Source organism: Xiphias gladius, chromosome 18 (assembly GCF_016859285.1).
Source record: "Xiphias gladius isolate SHS-SW01 ecotype Sanya breed wild chromosome 18, ASM1685928v1, whole genome shotgun sequence".
Classification (NCBI taxonomy): Eukaryota; Metazoa; Chordata; class Actinopteri; order Istiophoriformes; family Xiphiidae; genus Xiphias; species Xiphias gladius.
In genome coordinates, this window is record NC_053417.1 from 17,854,322 (window position 1) to 17,873,361 (window position 19,040).

General features: G+C 41.8%; 1 protein-coding gene across 1 annotated transcript; it reads right to left on the reverse strand.

Annotated features, from left to right (window-relative positions):
* Positions 1 to 13,163: 13,163 nt before the first annotated feature.
* On the reverse strand, positions 13,164 to 18,575 carry rnf114 (ring finger protein 114). The gene is made up of 6 exons (XM_040153621.1): positions 18,428 to 18,575; positions 17,321 to 17,471; positions 16,933 to 17,039; positions 15,436 to 15,550; positions 15,210 to 15,317; positions 13,164 to 15,100 (listed from the first exon to the last, which is right to left on the reverse strand). The coding sequence occupies exons 1-6, from the start codon at positions 18,562 to 18,564 to the stop codon at positions 15,035 to 15,037; spliced, it is 684 nt and encodes a 227-aa protein (XP_040009555.1). The 5' UTR covers positions 18,565 to 18,575; the 3' UTR covers positions 13,164 to 15,034.
* Between the last annotated feature and the right edge of the window lie 465 nt (positions 18,576 to 19,040).

The window sequence follows — 19,040 nt, forward strand, 5'->3', positions numbered from 1 at the left end:
GCATGGATGAAGGAGAGAAAGTCCTGGCTGTCAAAACCACCTCAACAGTGCAGCGAAGAAAACAGGACCCGACACATGACAGATTCTTAGGTTTGTACAAATGGACAGCTCCCCTCCTTCTCGCTTCAAACCTCTCACCTCTTTTCTCCTCCACCCAGCGGCACCTTACTCCTCTCTCTTCATACTCTTTTTTTCAACCGACCCCCCCACACCCTCCTTGCCCTCACCCTTTCCCCTTAGAGTGTCACTCCCTCACTCTCCCCATGTCAAATGGGCAGAAATTACTGCATTATTAAGTGTGTGTGCAGGCCGGAGTCATCTCATCAAATCTAATTAAATCAAGCTGTCACATGACTCCCACTCATATGGACATGATGCACAGATATGGAGTCATGGAATGACTGAGAATTAGGAAAACCTTTTTCTGCCCTCCCTTTATATAATTATATAACTTAAACAATAACCTGACTGTTAATGATCATTGTGGTACATTATATTTGTAAAAAATGTACATAAACAGCCGTCTATTGCTGAGTTGTTGTTTTTTTTTTCTTCATTTGCCATTTTCCATTATGGTTCATCCCCTCACTTCAACCTGGCATCATAAAGAAAGGTAGGGCCCTCTCAATCATTGGCTCAATCAATGAAGATGATTGGACCAGTGAACAGGAACACATTGGGTTAACACCTCCAACCTGCTCTGCACCTGACGTGACCCACAGCCACCCATAGTGTGCTCACATCCCATTTGTCACTGCAGTTTTTCCTGGAACAGGGGGATAAGATTGAACAGGCCGCAATGGAAATATGATTTTCAATAGGAATTGTTAACTCACCGGGGATAGGCTTTGCCAAATTCTATCAAAGTGTGCAACTGTGTATTAAATGACTATCAAAAGGCCAGCCATCATTTTTCATGCCATAACCATGATGTGCCCCAAGACTAACCTCTCTACAATCACAAAGAAGACTAAAATATATAGTCTTATATATATATATATATATATATATACATATACACATAATATATATTTATATATATATATATATATATACATAATATGTATTTATATATATATATATATATATATATATATTATGTATATGCAGTCATGGTTAGTATATCAGAGGGCTGTATGGCGCGTGCAGAGGGCTGAGTTAATACAGCCACTTGCTCTATGTGCAGATGGAGAGGAGACCTCAGAGTTACTTTCTTCCCACGCTACAGCCAAAAGTTTGGCTCTTTGCTGTGGTGATCCATATGGAAGCAGGTGGGCCCAGGGCCATGAGTGGGTGAGAGGGGGTCCCAGTGGGCGGCGGGTCATGGATCTTGGGTTTGATGAAACATCAGAATCTCCCACAGCAGAGAATGGTGGCTGAATGTGGTCTTCAGTGTGTAGGAAGAGAGCTGGTTAAAGTTTAACCAGCCCCATCCTGTTGTCTGCAACCCTCCATCAGCCAGCCAGAGCTAGGCCCAGCCCCACAGCCTCCACCCCCTGTGACCCCCACCCTGTTAGGGACAGAAGTGATGGATCGCTCCTGTCATTGTTCCCTGCAAGGGGACCACTGCAAAGAGGGACCCGGACTCCTTGTTAATCTGACCCTCTGAGCCAGAGTGTACAACGCAACACATTATGACAACCCCCCACCTCCAAAAAGCAAAAAGAGAACACATGGCATGTAACTAACCTCACCCGCCTACATATGAGCCGCAGCACTCTCCTCTTTTCCTTTTATTTGGCCTATTTTCATCCCCAGCCCTCATAAACCATGCCAGGAATCCTTTAGAAGCTGGGCGCGTTTGGTAAGGAGTATAAAAAGAACAGAGAAAGTTGGGCAGAAAGAGAAAAATGAGAGGTGGAGGAGAGAGACGGCGAGCAGCTGTGTGGAGTGACAGGGCGCAGTGCAGATGACTAATGGTGCTGGATGAACTCGTGATATTGACGAGCGATCATTCATATGCTGATGCAATCTCTGCCCGAAACCATGTGTTCACTAGTGCAGGGTGTTGTAATGTTGAAATGTCTTGGTTGTAAGAAAAAGATACATCAACCTGATAGAAGGCCCTCAAATGATTTCATGTTAAAAAACAAATAAACATTTGCAAGTAAAACTTTTCAATTTAAGATGGCAGTAAGCAAGTATTGTGGCTTATGTATACATTCAGGTTACACAATATATACAATCAGTCATACAACTAATGTTGTAATGTCAATTTTTTTTGACAGTGTGATGACATTTAAACAACTTTTTCAATTTTGCAGGGTCTGATAAAGCTCTCAACTCAGAAGAGATCTTTGATGTAAAACATCAAATAAAGTGGCAAAAATTCTCCATCTAAACACAAAATTTAATCTCAAAGTGATCAAAAGATGCTCTGACGTTTTAAGTAAAATTCTAACTTTCAAGACAGTCAAATGAAAAACAAATAAAGGCTTGAACATCTAAAGAGGGAAATGTCAATTAAAGATTGCTCAGATGATGACAAAAGAAAAAATCTTGTTAATTTGCAATGGTCCTCCCCTTGATTATTACATGTTTCCCTTGGGGTGAGCTGGCAAAGTTAATTTTACTAGTTTGTTAAGGGAACAGGATGTCAAGCTCTCACAAGGAAATGTAATGATGCGAAGGACATGGGTCAAGATTACCATTTGCAGGAAAAAAAAATCTTGAATCTGTTTTTCTTCGTTTTGTGACAGTGGGGTCAGCGCTCCACCCATCTGGGTCTAAACTGGAGGAGAGTGACAGAGAGGGGCACCATACTGCCCGAGCCTGGGGACTTGATCACGGACGGTGATGTGTGTATGTGCATGTGTGTGGGTGGAGGGGTTGACACATACACGCGCTGCACCTCTCTCAGCTGACTCTGAGAATATGTTTGCGTGGGACAAGTCCACCAAGACCCATCCATCAACCGGGTCCAAATACGCCCTGCTCCACTGTTGACACGGGGTTAACAACTTGACACTGACAGAGGTGGGCGCGGCCCGAGGTAGAATGGAGAGTGAGACAGAGAGAGAGATGGATTGGACTGTGATCGACATTCAATTTGAATTATTGCAAATATTTCCTTTTAGCAGAAAATTGAGTACATTATGAAGTATACAAGGTGCCCGACAAGTGAGAGTGATTTACATGGAAATGGTTTGATCAAAACTCTTCGCACACAAATAGGCTCAATTTCTAGTGACTGTTCAATGCAGCAAAAGTGAAAACAAGCTGCGATGTATTTCCTCTCGACCTTGTCCTTATTTCAGAGTATCGCTTCAGGACTAGATAGAAAAACTCGTCAACCTGGCCGCAAGAGGTGAGTTATATTAGAATTGTTCATGAAGACATTAAACTTCCTTCCTCTTAGTAATCACTGTGCATTATTACACATTAAACATGCACTAATGTACAAGTGATCAATTTTGTGGTAAGACAACAACCAGAAAGTGATTAAAAACTTTTAGGTTGCATTGATTGAAAAACTACTTTGCGGCATATGTGGAAAAAACATGAGCTGTACATAAAGTAGTAAATCAGGGACGATGAACAGGTCAGGATGCCGGGAAACTTCCTGTCCAACAGAAGCCGAGAATGTAAAGTAAATCTCTGATGGCCGTGGCAGGGATGCAGGTGGAGGAAAGCGCAAGGGAAATGTAGTGTAATCTCAGTTTCAGCCACGTTATCGGCTGGGCTTTTTAACACAGGGGCCAATTTAATTGCACTTAAAGCAGAATGGCAGAACATCAATCTTGATGAGTGGATCTGCATCACGGTTCTCCCAGGCCAATCTATCACTATCTATGCCTCTGGGTAGCCTCCCCCCAACACTAACACACTCATACAAGCCCATACTCCCTCGCCATCCCATCTGCACGTTCCCATCAGGGTCTTTTTAAAAAAAAATTTTTTTTAAATCTATTGTTTGAATGCTGGAGTACGTTTGGAAAGACTATCTATGAGAGGTAGAATCAATATTTAAACATCAGAGCAAGTTTACTTGTCTTTTCTTATTGTCAACACATCCCATGACAAGACCAAGAGCAACATTGTGGTAATCCGTCTCCAAATACTTTCTGACTTCCCGCTCAGACCCAAGCCCAGTTGTTCGTACTGAAAACATTATTATTTAAAAACTGCTCACAAAATATATATTTTCATTCCAGGAAATGGTGAAATAATTTCCTAAATTAGCTGGGCACAGAGGAATAAGCTACAGTATATCGGGCTTTGTTAGTCAGATCGGTTTATTGCTGGTTTTTGGCATTTCCATGGGACTGACAATGACAATATGAAAAATATTAAATATCAGTACACATATCCTTTAACACTCTCCATGCCATGTAGGAAATAGAGATGGTTTTACAGTGTAATATAGCAGGATAAATTGAAACTTGCCTAGAAATGTGTTTGTTTTTTTCCAACTCCTCTTTAGGAATAAAGAGATTATCCAGTTTGCTATGAAGTTAACAGCTGGTCGGCACACAACAGTGCTGTCCACTGTGTAGAGTCAGTGATTAACCACTCATGTGGCAATTTTTAAATGCAATTTTTCTCTAAGTATTTGATTCAGATTTAAGATTAGTTAAGTTTTGGTCCATACAGCGCTAAACAATGTCAGTTAAAAACTGTAATTTTCAAATTTACCAGTGAAACAAATGTAGGGGAAATAGATACAGGCATTAGGGCTCTAGCCAATAGGTCTGTGGTTAGAGAACAGTAACTACCTCCTGTGCCATAAGCATCTTCAACTCTTAGTGGCTATGGAACACTTAAATACAGAGAGCACTGGCTTCATCAAGGCCATAAAGCATAAAGAGGACTTGAAAGCTAGGGACAGATCCTATAGAGGAGTAATGATCCCTTAATGTGGTGGCCTCTCTCTCTCAACCTCTCGCACTCTTTCTGTCTTCCCCCCTCCTGCCACTCCCAACTGCTACATTAGCAGGGATAATAAATGAGACTCAGGCATCACAAGCATAAACTTTTTATGACCCACCTAACCAGCCTTATCAAATGTGGATGTGATTACTCCAGCAGATGACAGATGGAGAGATGTATGGACAGTCGTGAAGGACGGGATGGACTGCAAAGGGGGGAAATGCAGATGCTTTTCTGGTGGAAATAAATAATTATTTAATATTATGTACGTGAGGGAATGATGAGTGTGGAAAAGTAGGAAGAGGAAGTGTTAAAATAAAGGATGAGGAATAGAAAATGAGAGTAGGATGAGGGAGGTGAGGAATGGGAGGATGGGAGTGTCTCGAGTGGTGCTCTGTGTAGCTGCCCTGAAAGGGCTGGTAAGATGGAGTGGACAGGCTGTATGGGCCCAGTGAAAGGCGCCTTTCTCTTCTACATGATAACTTTGATCCCTCCTGTTTCCACACACCAGTCAGCAATATTGTTAAGCAGCAGTTGGTTTATACTTTAACCAAGTCCTTGTATGGAGGTACTTCCAGCCCCGCGCCCCCACTCTACTCTTACAGTAGTTTGGCCTGATATTTCTAGAATTTCCTGTTCCTGTTGTCATCATCTCTGACAACGAAAGTACAGTCACAACTCGAATCAGGGACCAAATCAACAACCAGGTAGTAATCGTAATGGTACTAAATATACCATTACAAAATTTTATACGAAAGAAAGACAATAAATCAGGTAGGTGTATCAGTGTATTTATATATTATTGTAAAAGCACTGTAAATACATATAGTAGTGAGCTGTAAAATATAAACATGGTTACTTTTATCAAATACAATAATATAGAGTATCATGAGGAATTAGGGCTAAACATTGGGCATGCTATTTGGCTGCCACTTGCTATTTACAAGATTGAAAGACGAAGACGGGTAAATATCTGAAACCGTTTTGCAGATTTATATTATTTTTTTGCCTCATCATAATATTGGTACTAAATCTTTATATCAAATCTAATTGCCTTGCTTGTGGCTGTGGGTTGTTGCTTCCTAGGTACTTTCTATTTTATTACATAAGAAAAAGTGAAATATTTTGAGGCCAAATTGGCTCTTTGTCAGGTACAGAGGTATCAAAGATTGAAAGATTGAAAAGTTGTACTTTTTCTAATGTAATAAAACAGAAATTATAAAGGGAGCGTTCAACAGTGTCGCAAGTCCTCATGAGGCAAAAATCACAATTACAGTTTTGGATTCAGCTTCTGTACAAGAAAGATGTGTGTGTGTGTGTGTGTGTGTGTGTGTGTGTTTAAAGCACACTGATGGATTGGTGTGCTTTAAACCATTGTAGTTCTTGTTCCTCATCAAGTTATTTTATAATTTTCTGCTGAGATGCAGAACTCCTTATACTCCTACCTTATTCAGGTCGAGGGCGTTTCTCACTGTAACTACCGTGCCATGTTAGCTGTATGACTGATAACGTGGATGCATGCTAAACATGTGTGACATGTAGTTTTTGTTCTGCCTCATCAACGAACGGCCCGAGTATGAAGAGATCAGATTAAAGGTAATTAAAATGACAAAAACACACCATCATTCCTAATGCAGATGTAATGACGGCCTAAGTGTAGCTGAATGCCAGCCCCCCTCCACCTTTTTTCCCTCTCTGTTCCTCCCTCTGCTCATCCCTCTCTCCATCTCAGCTGTGGCTACAGAATCATTAACCTGGCTCTGTGAGTAGGATGTGCTGACAGAACACTCTGCTATTGTGCTTCCTGTCATCTTCAGGAAATCAGGGCTTCCCCCTGCTGTCGAGGTAAAGCACCACTCGGTGAGGACTGATGCCAATCTTTCTCTTCATTCCTCCTTTCATTTTGTTCTTCTGTTTCTATGTTTATCTCATTCTCTTTACCTCTCCGTATGTCCCTCCCCAAAAACTGCTGACACACAAAAAAATGTATTATAGTAAATTATTCATTATGTGTCCAGAATCCCAGATTCTGTACAGTAACTGAGAGCATATTTAAACACCTAATTTTTTTTAAAATTTGATTTTAGCCTTTTAACTGTTTTTTCAAAAGCCATCATCCATGCTCTAAAATATATTACACATATTCAGGGGGTTGACAAATTAAGAGCCCCTCAATATATAATAAAGTCCAGTACAACCCCACATGGGAAATTAATAAACACCTCTCTAATATTTCAACTAAAACTGACAATTATAAACTTCACAGCAGTAGTATTTATAGCAGGACTATTATACTGAATTCCGTGGTATTGTCAGGTGTGCCTGTTATTGTGTTCTTGTGTGTGTCTGCGTGAACGCCCTGATGTAAGTGATGGAGTGGGTATGCTCTGTCATGAGCAGCACAGAGTTGACGCTTCCTTTACATGGCAGCTGCAAGGCTCCAGTGATGTATCAGAGTCAGCAGAAGCATTGATCAGAACCAGGGTTAATCATTGCTCTGGGAATCCAGAGGAGATAGAGGCTGCCTGGGGAGAAGTAAGCCAGGAGAGTGGGCGGCTGCACCACAGGAGGCCTCCTGCAGCTCTACAGTAAAGGAATGCTGGTAGGAAGATATAACCACTTGTCTGTTCATTTCACTGTCCAACTATCAGCTGTTCATAAAACAAAAGGTTCTGACAGGTTTATAGGCATGCATCTGGATCTGTGTGTGAGTGTGTATGTGGTAGGGGTAGGGGCTGATGGGACCAGCAATGTAATCCCTTCAATGGATGGACTTCCAAAATGTGGGCAATGTGATGCCGGATCTGTGCTGTGTCTACTCAGCAGTACCCATTCAATCCCCTGAGCTGGGGAGTTAATAATTCAAAAGAGAGAAGGGAAAAGAGGCCATAGGCCTGAGTGACAACACGGGGAGCGAGAAAGAGACAGAGACCAGTGAAAGTACGGAAAAAGTGGCTGCAGTGGGAGGAAGGAATGCAGCATAACCGTGGAAGGATAATAAGAAGTAAGAAATATTGCAGAGCGCAACTATATCACTTTGGAGAAAACTCAATGTTACATTGTAGATGTGTGTTTTTCCCAACTTCTAAACTGAACCACAGACTACACTGACTCATCCAGAGAAGAGGCCTTTCCTTCTATTCAGCTTCCTCCTCTCGCCATCCTCTTCTCCTCTCACTACCTGTCCCTCTGGGATGACTCCTTCCTGTGACCTGCCGTCACCACCATCACCGTTGCCAACATCAAAGTCCAGGATGTTCTTTCCAAGAAACGCACATTATGATATGAAGGAAACACACGTGAAACCTACAAATAAGTAGCAGCAGAGATAAACGCACTCGCCTGCATACACACACACTCACACATGCACAGATACTTGAAGGAATGTCAGCAATGCCAGTAGGAAGGATGAGGGGCAATGGGAATACAAAGAGGTCCATCTCCACTGAGGGGAGGAAAAACAGGGCAATAAAACTGTCATGTCGAGCCAAGAATCTGCTGATGGCACACATACATATACGCAAGTTCAGAGAGACAAAAGAGAATCTGTCAAGCAGATAAAGCCATCACTTCTCCTTTTCATCCCTGGTTTTGTCCAGAGGCATCCCCCTTTCACCTCTCCTCTGCCCCGCCAACACTTGTCAGGCAAGAGAGTCATTAATGTTTAGCTGGGCAGTGATGGCAGCACTGACAGCCCTCATCTGTCTCAGAAGACAAGATGGGAGAGAGGGACAGCCCATCAAAGGATGCCACTTAGAGAGTGAGAGGGAGAAATGAGAGGAGAAAAAGGAAAATGTGAGGCTGAGGCTGGACGGACCGGAAAGGAACCCGTCTTTTTTTTTTTTTTTTTTTTTTTTTGCAAAGTTAAAGGTTACATCACCAAGGTGGGTCATAAAATTATGACATTGTCATCTCCATTCTCCCCTCCTTTTTTTTTTTTATCTTTCTATCTATCCACCTACACAGCCCCCAATCACCCCACCCGTCCAGTCCCCTCCACATGCTTGTCAGCAGTTTGATTCAGTACCTGCAGGTTAGTTACTCATTGAGCTGAGGAGGGACCAGAGCCGGTGGAGGTGTATGGACGGCTGTCTATGGGCAACCAGTGGTGGTTGGGGGCTGCTGTTTTGACTGGCAGCTCTGCCTGCGTCGTCCATTCCCTCCTGTTAAGATACAAGACACAAAGCACAGGAAGTGGAGGGAGGTAAATGGCTTTGAATATGAATGGTACACTGCAGGGGCGGTTAATAATTGGGAAGTGTTGGACTATTAATCTGAGAGACAAGGCGGTGATGGGTTGTTTTTGTGCGCTGTTGTAGCTCTGACACTGTACTGTACAGCCTTCACTTTCGGATATACAGTTGAAGGATCTCATCACGTTTCCCATAAGCCATTCACAGTAATATCGCAACCACACCAACGAATTACAGTACTTGAATAATGGCTATTACCCTGTTATTCACTTTCAAGAAGCTCTGATGGAACTCTATTGAGAAAAAGCTTTCTCAGGTTACTAATCAATCCCGTTTTTACCTTTTTGCTGCCTTTTTTTCATGTTAATACACAATTCATCAGGTCTTTATTCTTTAGTATATGTTTTTATGGCTAATGACTTACAGATAAGATTATAATTTTTGCACAAGAAAAAAGATCTTTACAAATCTTTCAAGTATTATATGTGTTTGTACTTTTGTTAACATGTCCGGATAGCTATGAGTGCAATGCAGTGAGTGAGTATTTCCCTCCATCTTTCCAGATACGTCATAAGTTAATAGAGAAGGTGCTTTGACTGCCATGACAAGTTAAGTAGAGGGAGCGGGACCATTGTCTTCCAAATCAGCTGTCAGTGTGTTCCTGCTGTCAGCAGTTTGACTCACTACCTGTCTGGTTAATCATCGAGCCACTCCGAGCTGCGAGCTGCTGGTGTATGGCCCACCAACGCGGACCCCCATCATCGCCACAACAGGACAACATCTGATTGACAGATTAGCAAGCACTGCCGCTTTTTCAAAGAAAGACAGGGGAAAACAGGGTGGAGAGTAGTGATTGGAATTGAAGGAGACTTGAAAAGGAAGTGTGAGGTAAAAGAGGTGTGTGTTTGTGTGGGCAGGTAGGGTGGAGAATGGAGGTTAACAAGTCTTCTCTAATGTACGTGTGCTGAGGAATATAAAGATGTAATTTTTCCTGCATGAACTGAAACTGAAAGTCGGTGGAAAGTGAAACGGACAGGTAAAAGGAGAACATTTGCAGGACTGTACAGATGTAAGTCTACTGTTTATGTATCTGTGTGACAGTGAAAGCTGTATGGGAAGATTAAAACATCAGGATGACATTTTTTCTCTAGCCAGTCAAAGCAGAAAATGTTTGACTCTGTCCTCAACCATTCTCATAACTGTGCAGCTAAAAAACTAAAAATCAAACAGTATCTTAATAATGTGCAGTTTTCCCCCAGGGCTTGCTGGACAAGGAAGACTCAGGAAGGAGCAGGGAGACAGTCTGACAAATAATGAGGATTCCTTTGAAAGTGAAATTGCCTCCCCTATTGGACATTAACGCTGCTACAAGCAACATTTATCCACCCACCCTGATAGGTTATGCACACTCTAATCCTCTCCCCCTCCTCTGATTCCCTCATGCGCGCCCACCGAGGTTTGATTTCAAATGGAAAAATTAATGGGAGAATAATAGCCTTGGGCCTCGCTCTCTTCCACACACACATCTTAGTTGGTCTACAGGGGGACGGGGGGGATTGAGATCCATTCGCCTCACTTGGCCTGCTATTCCATTGTGACACAGGCACACACACCAGTGCACGAGTGTACATACACACATACACCAGGGACTTCAACCCCTCCCACCCACCTTAGAGGGCTTAACTTTCAAATATTAGTACAGTGGCTGTGCGGATTTCAAATAAATAAATAAATAAATGAGGACGCAATGATTAGCAATTCTCCTGATAGTTATATCAATGTGTTTCATATTCATTTTCACTTCCAGGAGAATATTTCTGCAGAAACAGTGATTTTAAGAACTTTCCAAGCTTTTAGAAAGGCTCCTTAAACTGGTGTGAGGAGTTTAATTTCCAGATTATTTGCAGCAACTCACACACAGTAGCTTCAAGAGGAATTCAAAGTCCCTTGCTTGGATTTACACAAAACAGATCAAATAATGATTCTTCTCCTCCAATATATTGCATTCGATTTAGAATAATAAAGCAGCTAGGATGCTTTTAAAGAGAAGAGTAGATATAAACGGTGTTAGCCTTGTAGTTCTGAGTACCTCTGGCATAATATTGGCAGGAGTCAGATTTTAGAGGGCACAAAAACAGATGCACATACACACAAAATGTGCAAGTTTCACTTCAGCTGATACAGGGCCAAGTTGGTTGCAGGCATTATAAAATCAAAGTTAAGACTCGTTGCTCTTAGGCTAGCAACACAAGAAGTGTGTGTGTCTGGTTGGGGTAGGGGGTCGGCTGTTAAGAGTTTAAAAGCGGAAGAGGAGTTGGTGTAGAACCAGTATTGATGTCGGGGAACCCCTTTGGCACTTTCTGTTCAAACATTTGAGAGCACTGGCCTGCCGAGCAGCAGCGCCCGGGTGGCAGGATTCCCGCTCTTCCTGTTTCTCCTGACTTTGAGGAATTTTACGGTGAACAAACTCCCAGTGCTCTTCTCACACGCCCCACACCTCATCACAGATACCTGCCTCAGCAAAACTAGAGAGAGATAAACCAAAAGAGAGCGAACTTTCCAGGCATTTGAGGAGTTCCTATCTCTTGTCACCCCTTTTGTGTACCACACAGGGTGTTACAAAACTATTTTAATACCACAGATACACGATCACGCCTTTTATGTTACATATTATTCCGCTGAAAGCAGCAAGTAATGCATACGAGTCAGTTGTTGTACTTCCTGCCTTACTTACCGCAGTGTGAAATAGCCTGAACCAGGAAAAAGACCATCTTTCTGGACCTGGTCCAAAAGCAGATATCTTAAGACTGCTGCCAAAAATCAAGCAGACGGACAGACAGAGAGGAGTCGGAGTGTGGGTGCTGCTGTGTGTAGGTGGCGCTGGGCTCTTACTCATGACTCAGAAGTGTGCAATTTCAACAATATTACAAAAAAAATATTATGTTACTTTCATCTGTCACTGTTAAAATGTCTTGGCAATAATCAGTTTACACAGCTTCTGAGAGGTATGAACTTACAAGTACAGGGATGCTGGATTTCAATTATAGTGCCTTCATCACAGGAGACTTAGGCTGAAGAGGAGGTTTACAATACATTAAAAGAAAACAAAAGGCTGGTGAAGGGGTGTCTAGGGTAGAGTGATGGTGCGACACACTTCTAAAACAAGCCACCGTCCTCACACCTCTCGCAGTGTGCCTTTGGGTGCATGTAGCATTAATTGCTGCCTCCACAGAGCCTGCAGACTGCACACACTATCTATTGCTCGCATCAAAGAAACCACACGCTGAACTTTATGAAATTTTTATTCAATGTGTTCACTTCTCTTCCCCTTTTCCCTCTCTTTCTTCCTATTCCTATTCCCCACCTTGGCCCCCCTCTCCCTTTTTTAGCTCCGCCACCAAACAGACAAGAAAGACTTCTCTCTGCCATGTTTTTCGGCTCGACTTCCTTCCTGCCCAGGAGCACTCTAGTATCTCGTTAGTTCTCTCACAGCTAACATCTCTCCTGCCAGGAGCAAAAACCTGATTGGGGGGAATAAAGATAAGAGAAGAAAGGGGCGACTACATCAAGAAGTTTGGTGGGTGAGATTCTCTGTAGAGCTAGGTGAGAAACCGTAATATCATTTAGCTACAGTAATTACAGCTACAAGAAGCACACAAAGGAAAGAACAGAGATGAGAGGCTTTTCTCTCCCCGTGGACAATGTACACCGAAGGGCCTAAGTTTCATCATAAACTTAGCACAGATTCAAGTACATGCAAAAACATATTGCAAGATGATTGTTGGTGTAACATAGCACTGCCCTGATTTCTAATAAATGAACAAAGGTTTGTAGAAAGGTTGCCTTATTTAATATACTCCACAATGAGTTCTTTTCACGAAGACACACTTTTTGTCCTTTGCCTGATTTTGACAGCTGAGCAAATCCTGATGCACCCTGTACATTACCTTCCTTTTAACTGCTCTCTTACGCGTACACACACACACACACGCACACACACAGACAGAGTGGTCATCCATCAAAGCAGCGAGTGTTGTTTCTTCCCCCACAAGTCTCATACACACAGGTATAAATCACTGCGCCTGATTTCTGGGGCCAGGGTTTAAATAATTAAAGAGCTTTAATTTATCAGGATTTAGCACCCCCTGACAGTAGGGCTGACAAAAGAGAATGAGAGATATATTGAGAAAGAAAAAAATGGTCATTATACATGAGAAACGCATACAAAATTATAACACATTTTACTGGAGAGAAAAACGAACATCTAGGCCTTAGTGGCAACAAAGACTACGTGAAAAGGCATTAAGGTTCTGCTCTAGAGCTACTTGGTCTGGGTGTATGCAGTTTCACCTGTTGGTAGAAGACAAATGCAATGCAACTGTGTGTGAAGATTTGTACTATTGTATATGGTTGATCTGTGACAATTACAAGTCATTGGAAAACAACATGGATGTGAAATAATAGATGGACACAATTCACATTTTAAGAATTAAAATAAAAACATCCAGCAAAAGTCAAGCAAAGTCAAACAAATTTTGTGTTACTATTTGCTGCCAGTATTTGGGAGCATACAAATAATAACTATGTTGATATTTTTTTTCATAACTGTTAGCAATGATGTTCAGAACTATGAAAACCAGCAAACACAAACTGGAGTTTTTTTTTTGTGAAGAAGCATCCAAGACACTGGACATGAAAAAAAAACACACTACAGTAAGTTACAGTTAAAAGTCACATCACGTCATCAATTGTCTTAAAAGTGAAGTTATGATTATTCTGTTAAAACTATAACAAATAACCCCAGCAAAACCCCAGCCTGTAAAGACCAGTGACATTTTTGTATTCTGCATTTGAACAAAACCCAGGTACAAAAGTAAACTGAGAACAACACACTGACTAAAGAACATTTATAGGATGAAATCTGTGTTGAATTATGCCTTGCAACAGAGCCAGGGGGCTGGTGAGTTTCAGCGTCTGGCAGGGATGGCCAGAGAAACGTGGAACTCTACTGCCCTCCCATGGCCATAAACCCGAAAGACATTAACGCCAGATGTGAAATCACAGAACTGACCAATTGGGACACACTGATGGTCTCCTACTTTGTATCTTTTGATTCAATGGATGAAGTAGTAGCCCTATGAGTTTTGGAAGTCAGTAACAAGATCTACCAGCAGGCACAGAGACATAAGGGAGAAACATTACAATAAAGCAAACAGCCATCTCTGGCTTTGTTTGACCCTTGTATTATTTATTCTTTCCAGTAGATCTCTGAAAAAAGAATGAACACATACTCTCTCACACACACACTCCACCCAGAAACAGCATTAAAAAAAAGACGGAGCTTCCATCTGCTAATAAACTCAAGAACTAAAACAAACAACCCCCCCCCCTTCTCTTTTGAGATTAAACATGCACTGTCACTCTTGAGGGGATTATTATATATTATCATTAACATTATTTGACTGATGACTTCACTGAGTGAAGTTTGTTGTTTGCTGGCAATAGTTAGCCACCTAGTGGTCAACCCCTTTTATAACATCAAGTATTGACAAAACAGGGAATTTTAATTGGAACTTTGGAAGTTTTTGGCTATATGACACCATGTCATCAATGAACGAACAGCTTAATAAACATAGTTTAGTAGATATTCAAGAAACTATCAAATCTACAGACTCAACTGGGGGAAGATAAGAGATCATCACACCAGAAACACAGTATCACTCCTAAATCAGACAGTACAATATGCTTGTTTTAACCATATTGTGGGATTTATTATCTGAATAATAAACCTATAGATTCATAGTTACAATACCAATTCCCTGTGAAACTGATTACCCATAGTAACTCGGTACCACCATCCTCATGATAGATAAATGATGATAAAGTGTGTTGTTCTGTCTTTTCAAGACTTCACATCACCATCTCCCCTTCACTTCACTGGATCTCTCATCTGGTGGATTGTTCCTCACACTTCAGTTGTCCAAAAGGGAGCGCTGTAGAGCCTCCTGGATCATTGTGTGCTCATCTGTGGAGTAGTCCTGCAAATACACGGGTGTGCGGAAAATAAAAACAGACACGAAATAAGTTAACTGATGAATAAATGTTAATAAAAAGGCACTCCGTTTAGTGTTTAGGGTCTTCACTTACAACAAAGGTATCATAGGAGAAGGTGTGCCTGATCTTCAGGTGCTGGAAAAAGTCAGCACTCCTATAGTTAGGGTCCCCCCAAGGCATTGAGGCACAGATGGGGCACACCTAAACAGTGAGGGTAATAAAAACATCGATGAACAAATGAGTAGCCATGGTTAAATCCAAAAACTGGTTGGAACCTTAGAAAAACGGATGGAATCACAATGTATTGTGGAGGTCTTACAACTTGGCGTGCATCTCGAGCATGCTGGGAAGTGCAATGTTCAACCAGGCCGTCCTGATCGAGGTTCTGGCAGTTGCAGTATGGGCAGGTGAATGTGTAGCGATTTGGCACTGGACTGTGGGAAAGAAACCAATTAAAAATAATAAATAATAAAATATGTCATGCTACTGATTCTGTATTTGAACATTTTTTTCTACAAAGAGATTTGTTTCTTAAATATAGGAATGCTGTGCTTTGGATGTAATAATAATAAGCCTTATATTGATTAATATCAATATTACATTGATATCATGATACGAGAGAAGACTGCATCCTAGATTTCAGCTTAAATAACAGTTGTCTTTGTCTGGTTTCAAAATGATGCCATTTTCTGAATTAATCCAACTAACGGGGTGAAATAAACTATAAAGGCCACAATCTGATTACTCCTTGTGTGCACGTTACAAATGACTGTTTCTCAAAGTTTTCTTGTTTGGCAATTAAATGGCAATTTAGTCCACTTATCATGGTAAGGAAACACATGCTTTGGACAGAGCACAGGCCAATCTTACACAACTCCAAAAGTTTATTTTTTGGGTTGAAATGAAGGCAACTGTTTTTACCCCAGTAAGCCATTACTACTGTCTTTTGCACTGCAGAGCTACTGCACTTACTCATGGATTCAACCTGCAGGTTGATTTTTTTTTTTATTACAAAGGGATGAGGGATATGGTTAAATAACTGGGAAGTCAAACCTAAGGACAAGTCAGGAAGATAGTTTATTGGGCATCCGAAATAGTTGTTTTGAAAAAAAAAAAAAAACGGTTTAAGGCTTATGCGTCCTTGAATACATCAGACGGGATTGTAAAGGAGTTTCCAGTGGAGACTACGGTGATGATGTAACATTATGCTGTCCTATACAGATTCTAGAAAAAACTATGACAGTTAGACCTATGTTGTAATATACTCAAAATTTCCTTTACGGTATCTGTCATACTTGTAATTTTTTTTGGGCTCACCCTAAATGGAATGTAAAACTATGCCAACAGTGAAGTGCTGAGCCATTTGCTTTTTATTTCATTTATGTATAAAATTTTACAGTATGCACTATATACACAGTATATAGTGGCTTCCAAAATCCACCTCTACACCCCCCCCCCCCCCCAAAAAAAGCCCACAATGCATTGCTTCATTTTTGATAGATGGCAGTAGTAGGCATTTAGACTGAAAACAGAACTGATTTTAAAAAAAATGCAAGTGACCGCATTGATGAAGGCGTGTAATTTAAGTGATCAGTGAGAAATGAAATACAGTCCAAGAAGTCTAGACAGGAACTTTTGAGAATTATAACAGAGACATTACTTTACGTTCTGTTGCAATGATGGCAAGGTAAACAGCAGAAATACAGCATTCTTGTTGCAAAGTAATCTACCTGCAATGTGTGCTTGCACCTATTTGACTGACCAATAGTCGATAGTGACTGACTGTCATGTTTTTTCTAATTGACCTCTACTTCACCTGATGATGGCAGGCTGGCTCTGGGCAGTGGTCCTCACTCCCTCCTCAATGTAGTCCTGGTATTTTGAACAGGTAGCTGTGTGGCTTCTCATCTGAGAAAGGCCAATCTGAAAAATGAGGAAACACATTTCAGCAACTACCACTGCACGACCAACATCATATAATTGCTGTCTCATGTTTGCAATTTGATCTCTGCTACTTTCTGAAGATAAAGACTGAAGTTCAGGCTCAATATACGATGAAGTCTGTGCATATGTAGTTATGATATCTTCAGCCTCAATGGTTGCCTTCTGCATGGTAGTGATCCCTTGCTGAACCCCTCGCAAGTCCAATTCACAGCAAACCAACAAAGGTCATTCAGGTGCCAGGTGCTTTTGCACGGTCATACCTGAGCTCCACATCCCTTGCAAGCCGCCACAGATGATTGAATGAGGGCTTCTAGGTCAGCAGCTTTAGTCCAGTGACCCAGGACAGCCCTACATACAGCACAAACAGGCTTCTGTGGACGCAAACACTCCTGCAGACAACTCTGGCAAAACCTGACAAGAGATGGGAGAAGGAATGTGACGATGAACAAGGTGAGGGGAAAAAAGCCAGTGAGTGTGTTTACATGTACACTAGTATCCTGGTTTTGATCATATTTGTGATAAGACGTTTACATGGAACATGAGGAACCAGGTTATTTATCTCCCTGTATACAAATATCTGGGTTTCTGTAATATGTGTGCAGATGTGTCTTGAGTGCTCAACATCTATGTCACTATGTTCTGTTCCCAAAAAAATAATGTTCAGAAATCCTGGATAAGGTGTTTACAAGCCACAGTATCCTGGTTTCTATTGGAGTACTTCAGGTAGCATATCCAGGTTTCTGAACCCAAAAGGAGTTGTTTACATACACAGCATGTAACCGGGATACTCCAAAAACCTGATCATAACAAGGATTCTCCAGCAGTATCCTGGTTTAACTTAACCAGCTTTAATTTGATCTCTGGTGACCTGAAGGACAAAGCTTCAGGTATTCATATTACTTATAGGCTGACGTTAAAACACACTGTCTGACATGAAAAACTGGATACTGTCATTCGCTGGAAAATCCCTGTAAAGCTCCTGACGAGAGCTTCCTGTAAATCCAGATGGAAAGTCCCCACCTGAAGGGGGCGCAGGGACTTGTAGTCCTTTTGAGTGATTTGACGAGTTCAAGCAGTGGCGATCTGAACTACAACTCCCAGGTGAGGCCTGCTCTTTGATGTAAACAAAACTGAAACTGATTTAACAAACTGGTATTGGTTTTACTAAATATTCAGTTGGTGGGAATATAATTACAGGATCACGACAAAAGCCGATGCACGCGTGGTGGATGTTTTGCGGGACTGGCGACACGACATGTTTAAAAACCAGCCTTGTCCCCCATTATTTTTACCTCGTACCACTGCATCGCTGGTGGTAGACGCGGGTTGAGGGGAGGACAATCGTGGAAAAAAGGCACAATACTCACGTATGCCCGCATTGTGTTTTTACAGGACTTTCGAAAATTTCGAGACAGACTGGACAGACGAATTCTGACACGTCGCTGCTCCCGTCAGAGACGTTTTTCTTGTGCTGTGCTGCGCTAAACCCTCCGAGCATCGCCATTTCTTTTCTTCACCGAGACAGCCCCCCCCACCGACCGTCCCCGTAACGACGTCACCGGGTCCCGGCTCTGTGTTTTTCAAGCGCGAGGGCGGAGTTATGGCCCACAGGACAACGCATGATAACGGCTCCACGTTATTCTATAAAACCCAGGGTCGGGAGAAGTATTCAGGCCCTTTACTGAAGTAGTGGATTCAGGGAAATAACACAGCCTTTAAATCTGTGCCCTGTAGCATGCACCTGTGTTGTATTTTACTATGATTCCTAATGTCAGCTGCCGGGGAGGAACTGTACGGCTACATATTGCGAAGAGTTAACATGGAATAACTGAAAGATATATTAACAACACTAGCTTCTTTATACTGTATGTACGTGTATGACATTTGGTTCTCTTTTGCTTGTGGTAAACATTAAATTCCAAAGCTTGGAAACAGGCAGATGTAACTGGTTAGGGTAAGGTTTGGGCCAGGTCATGCATC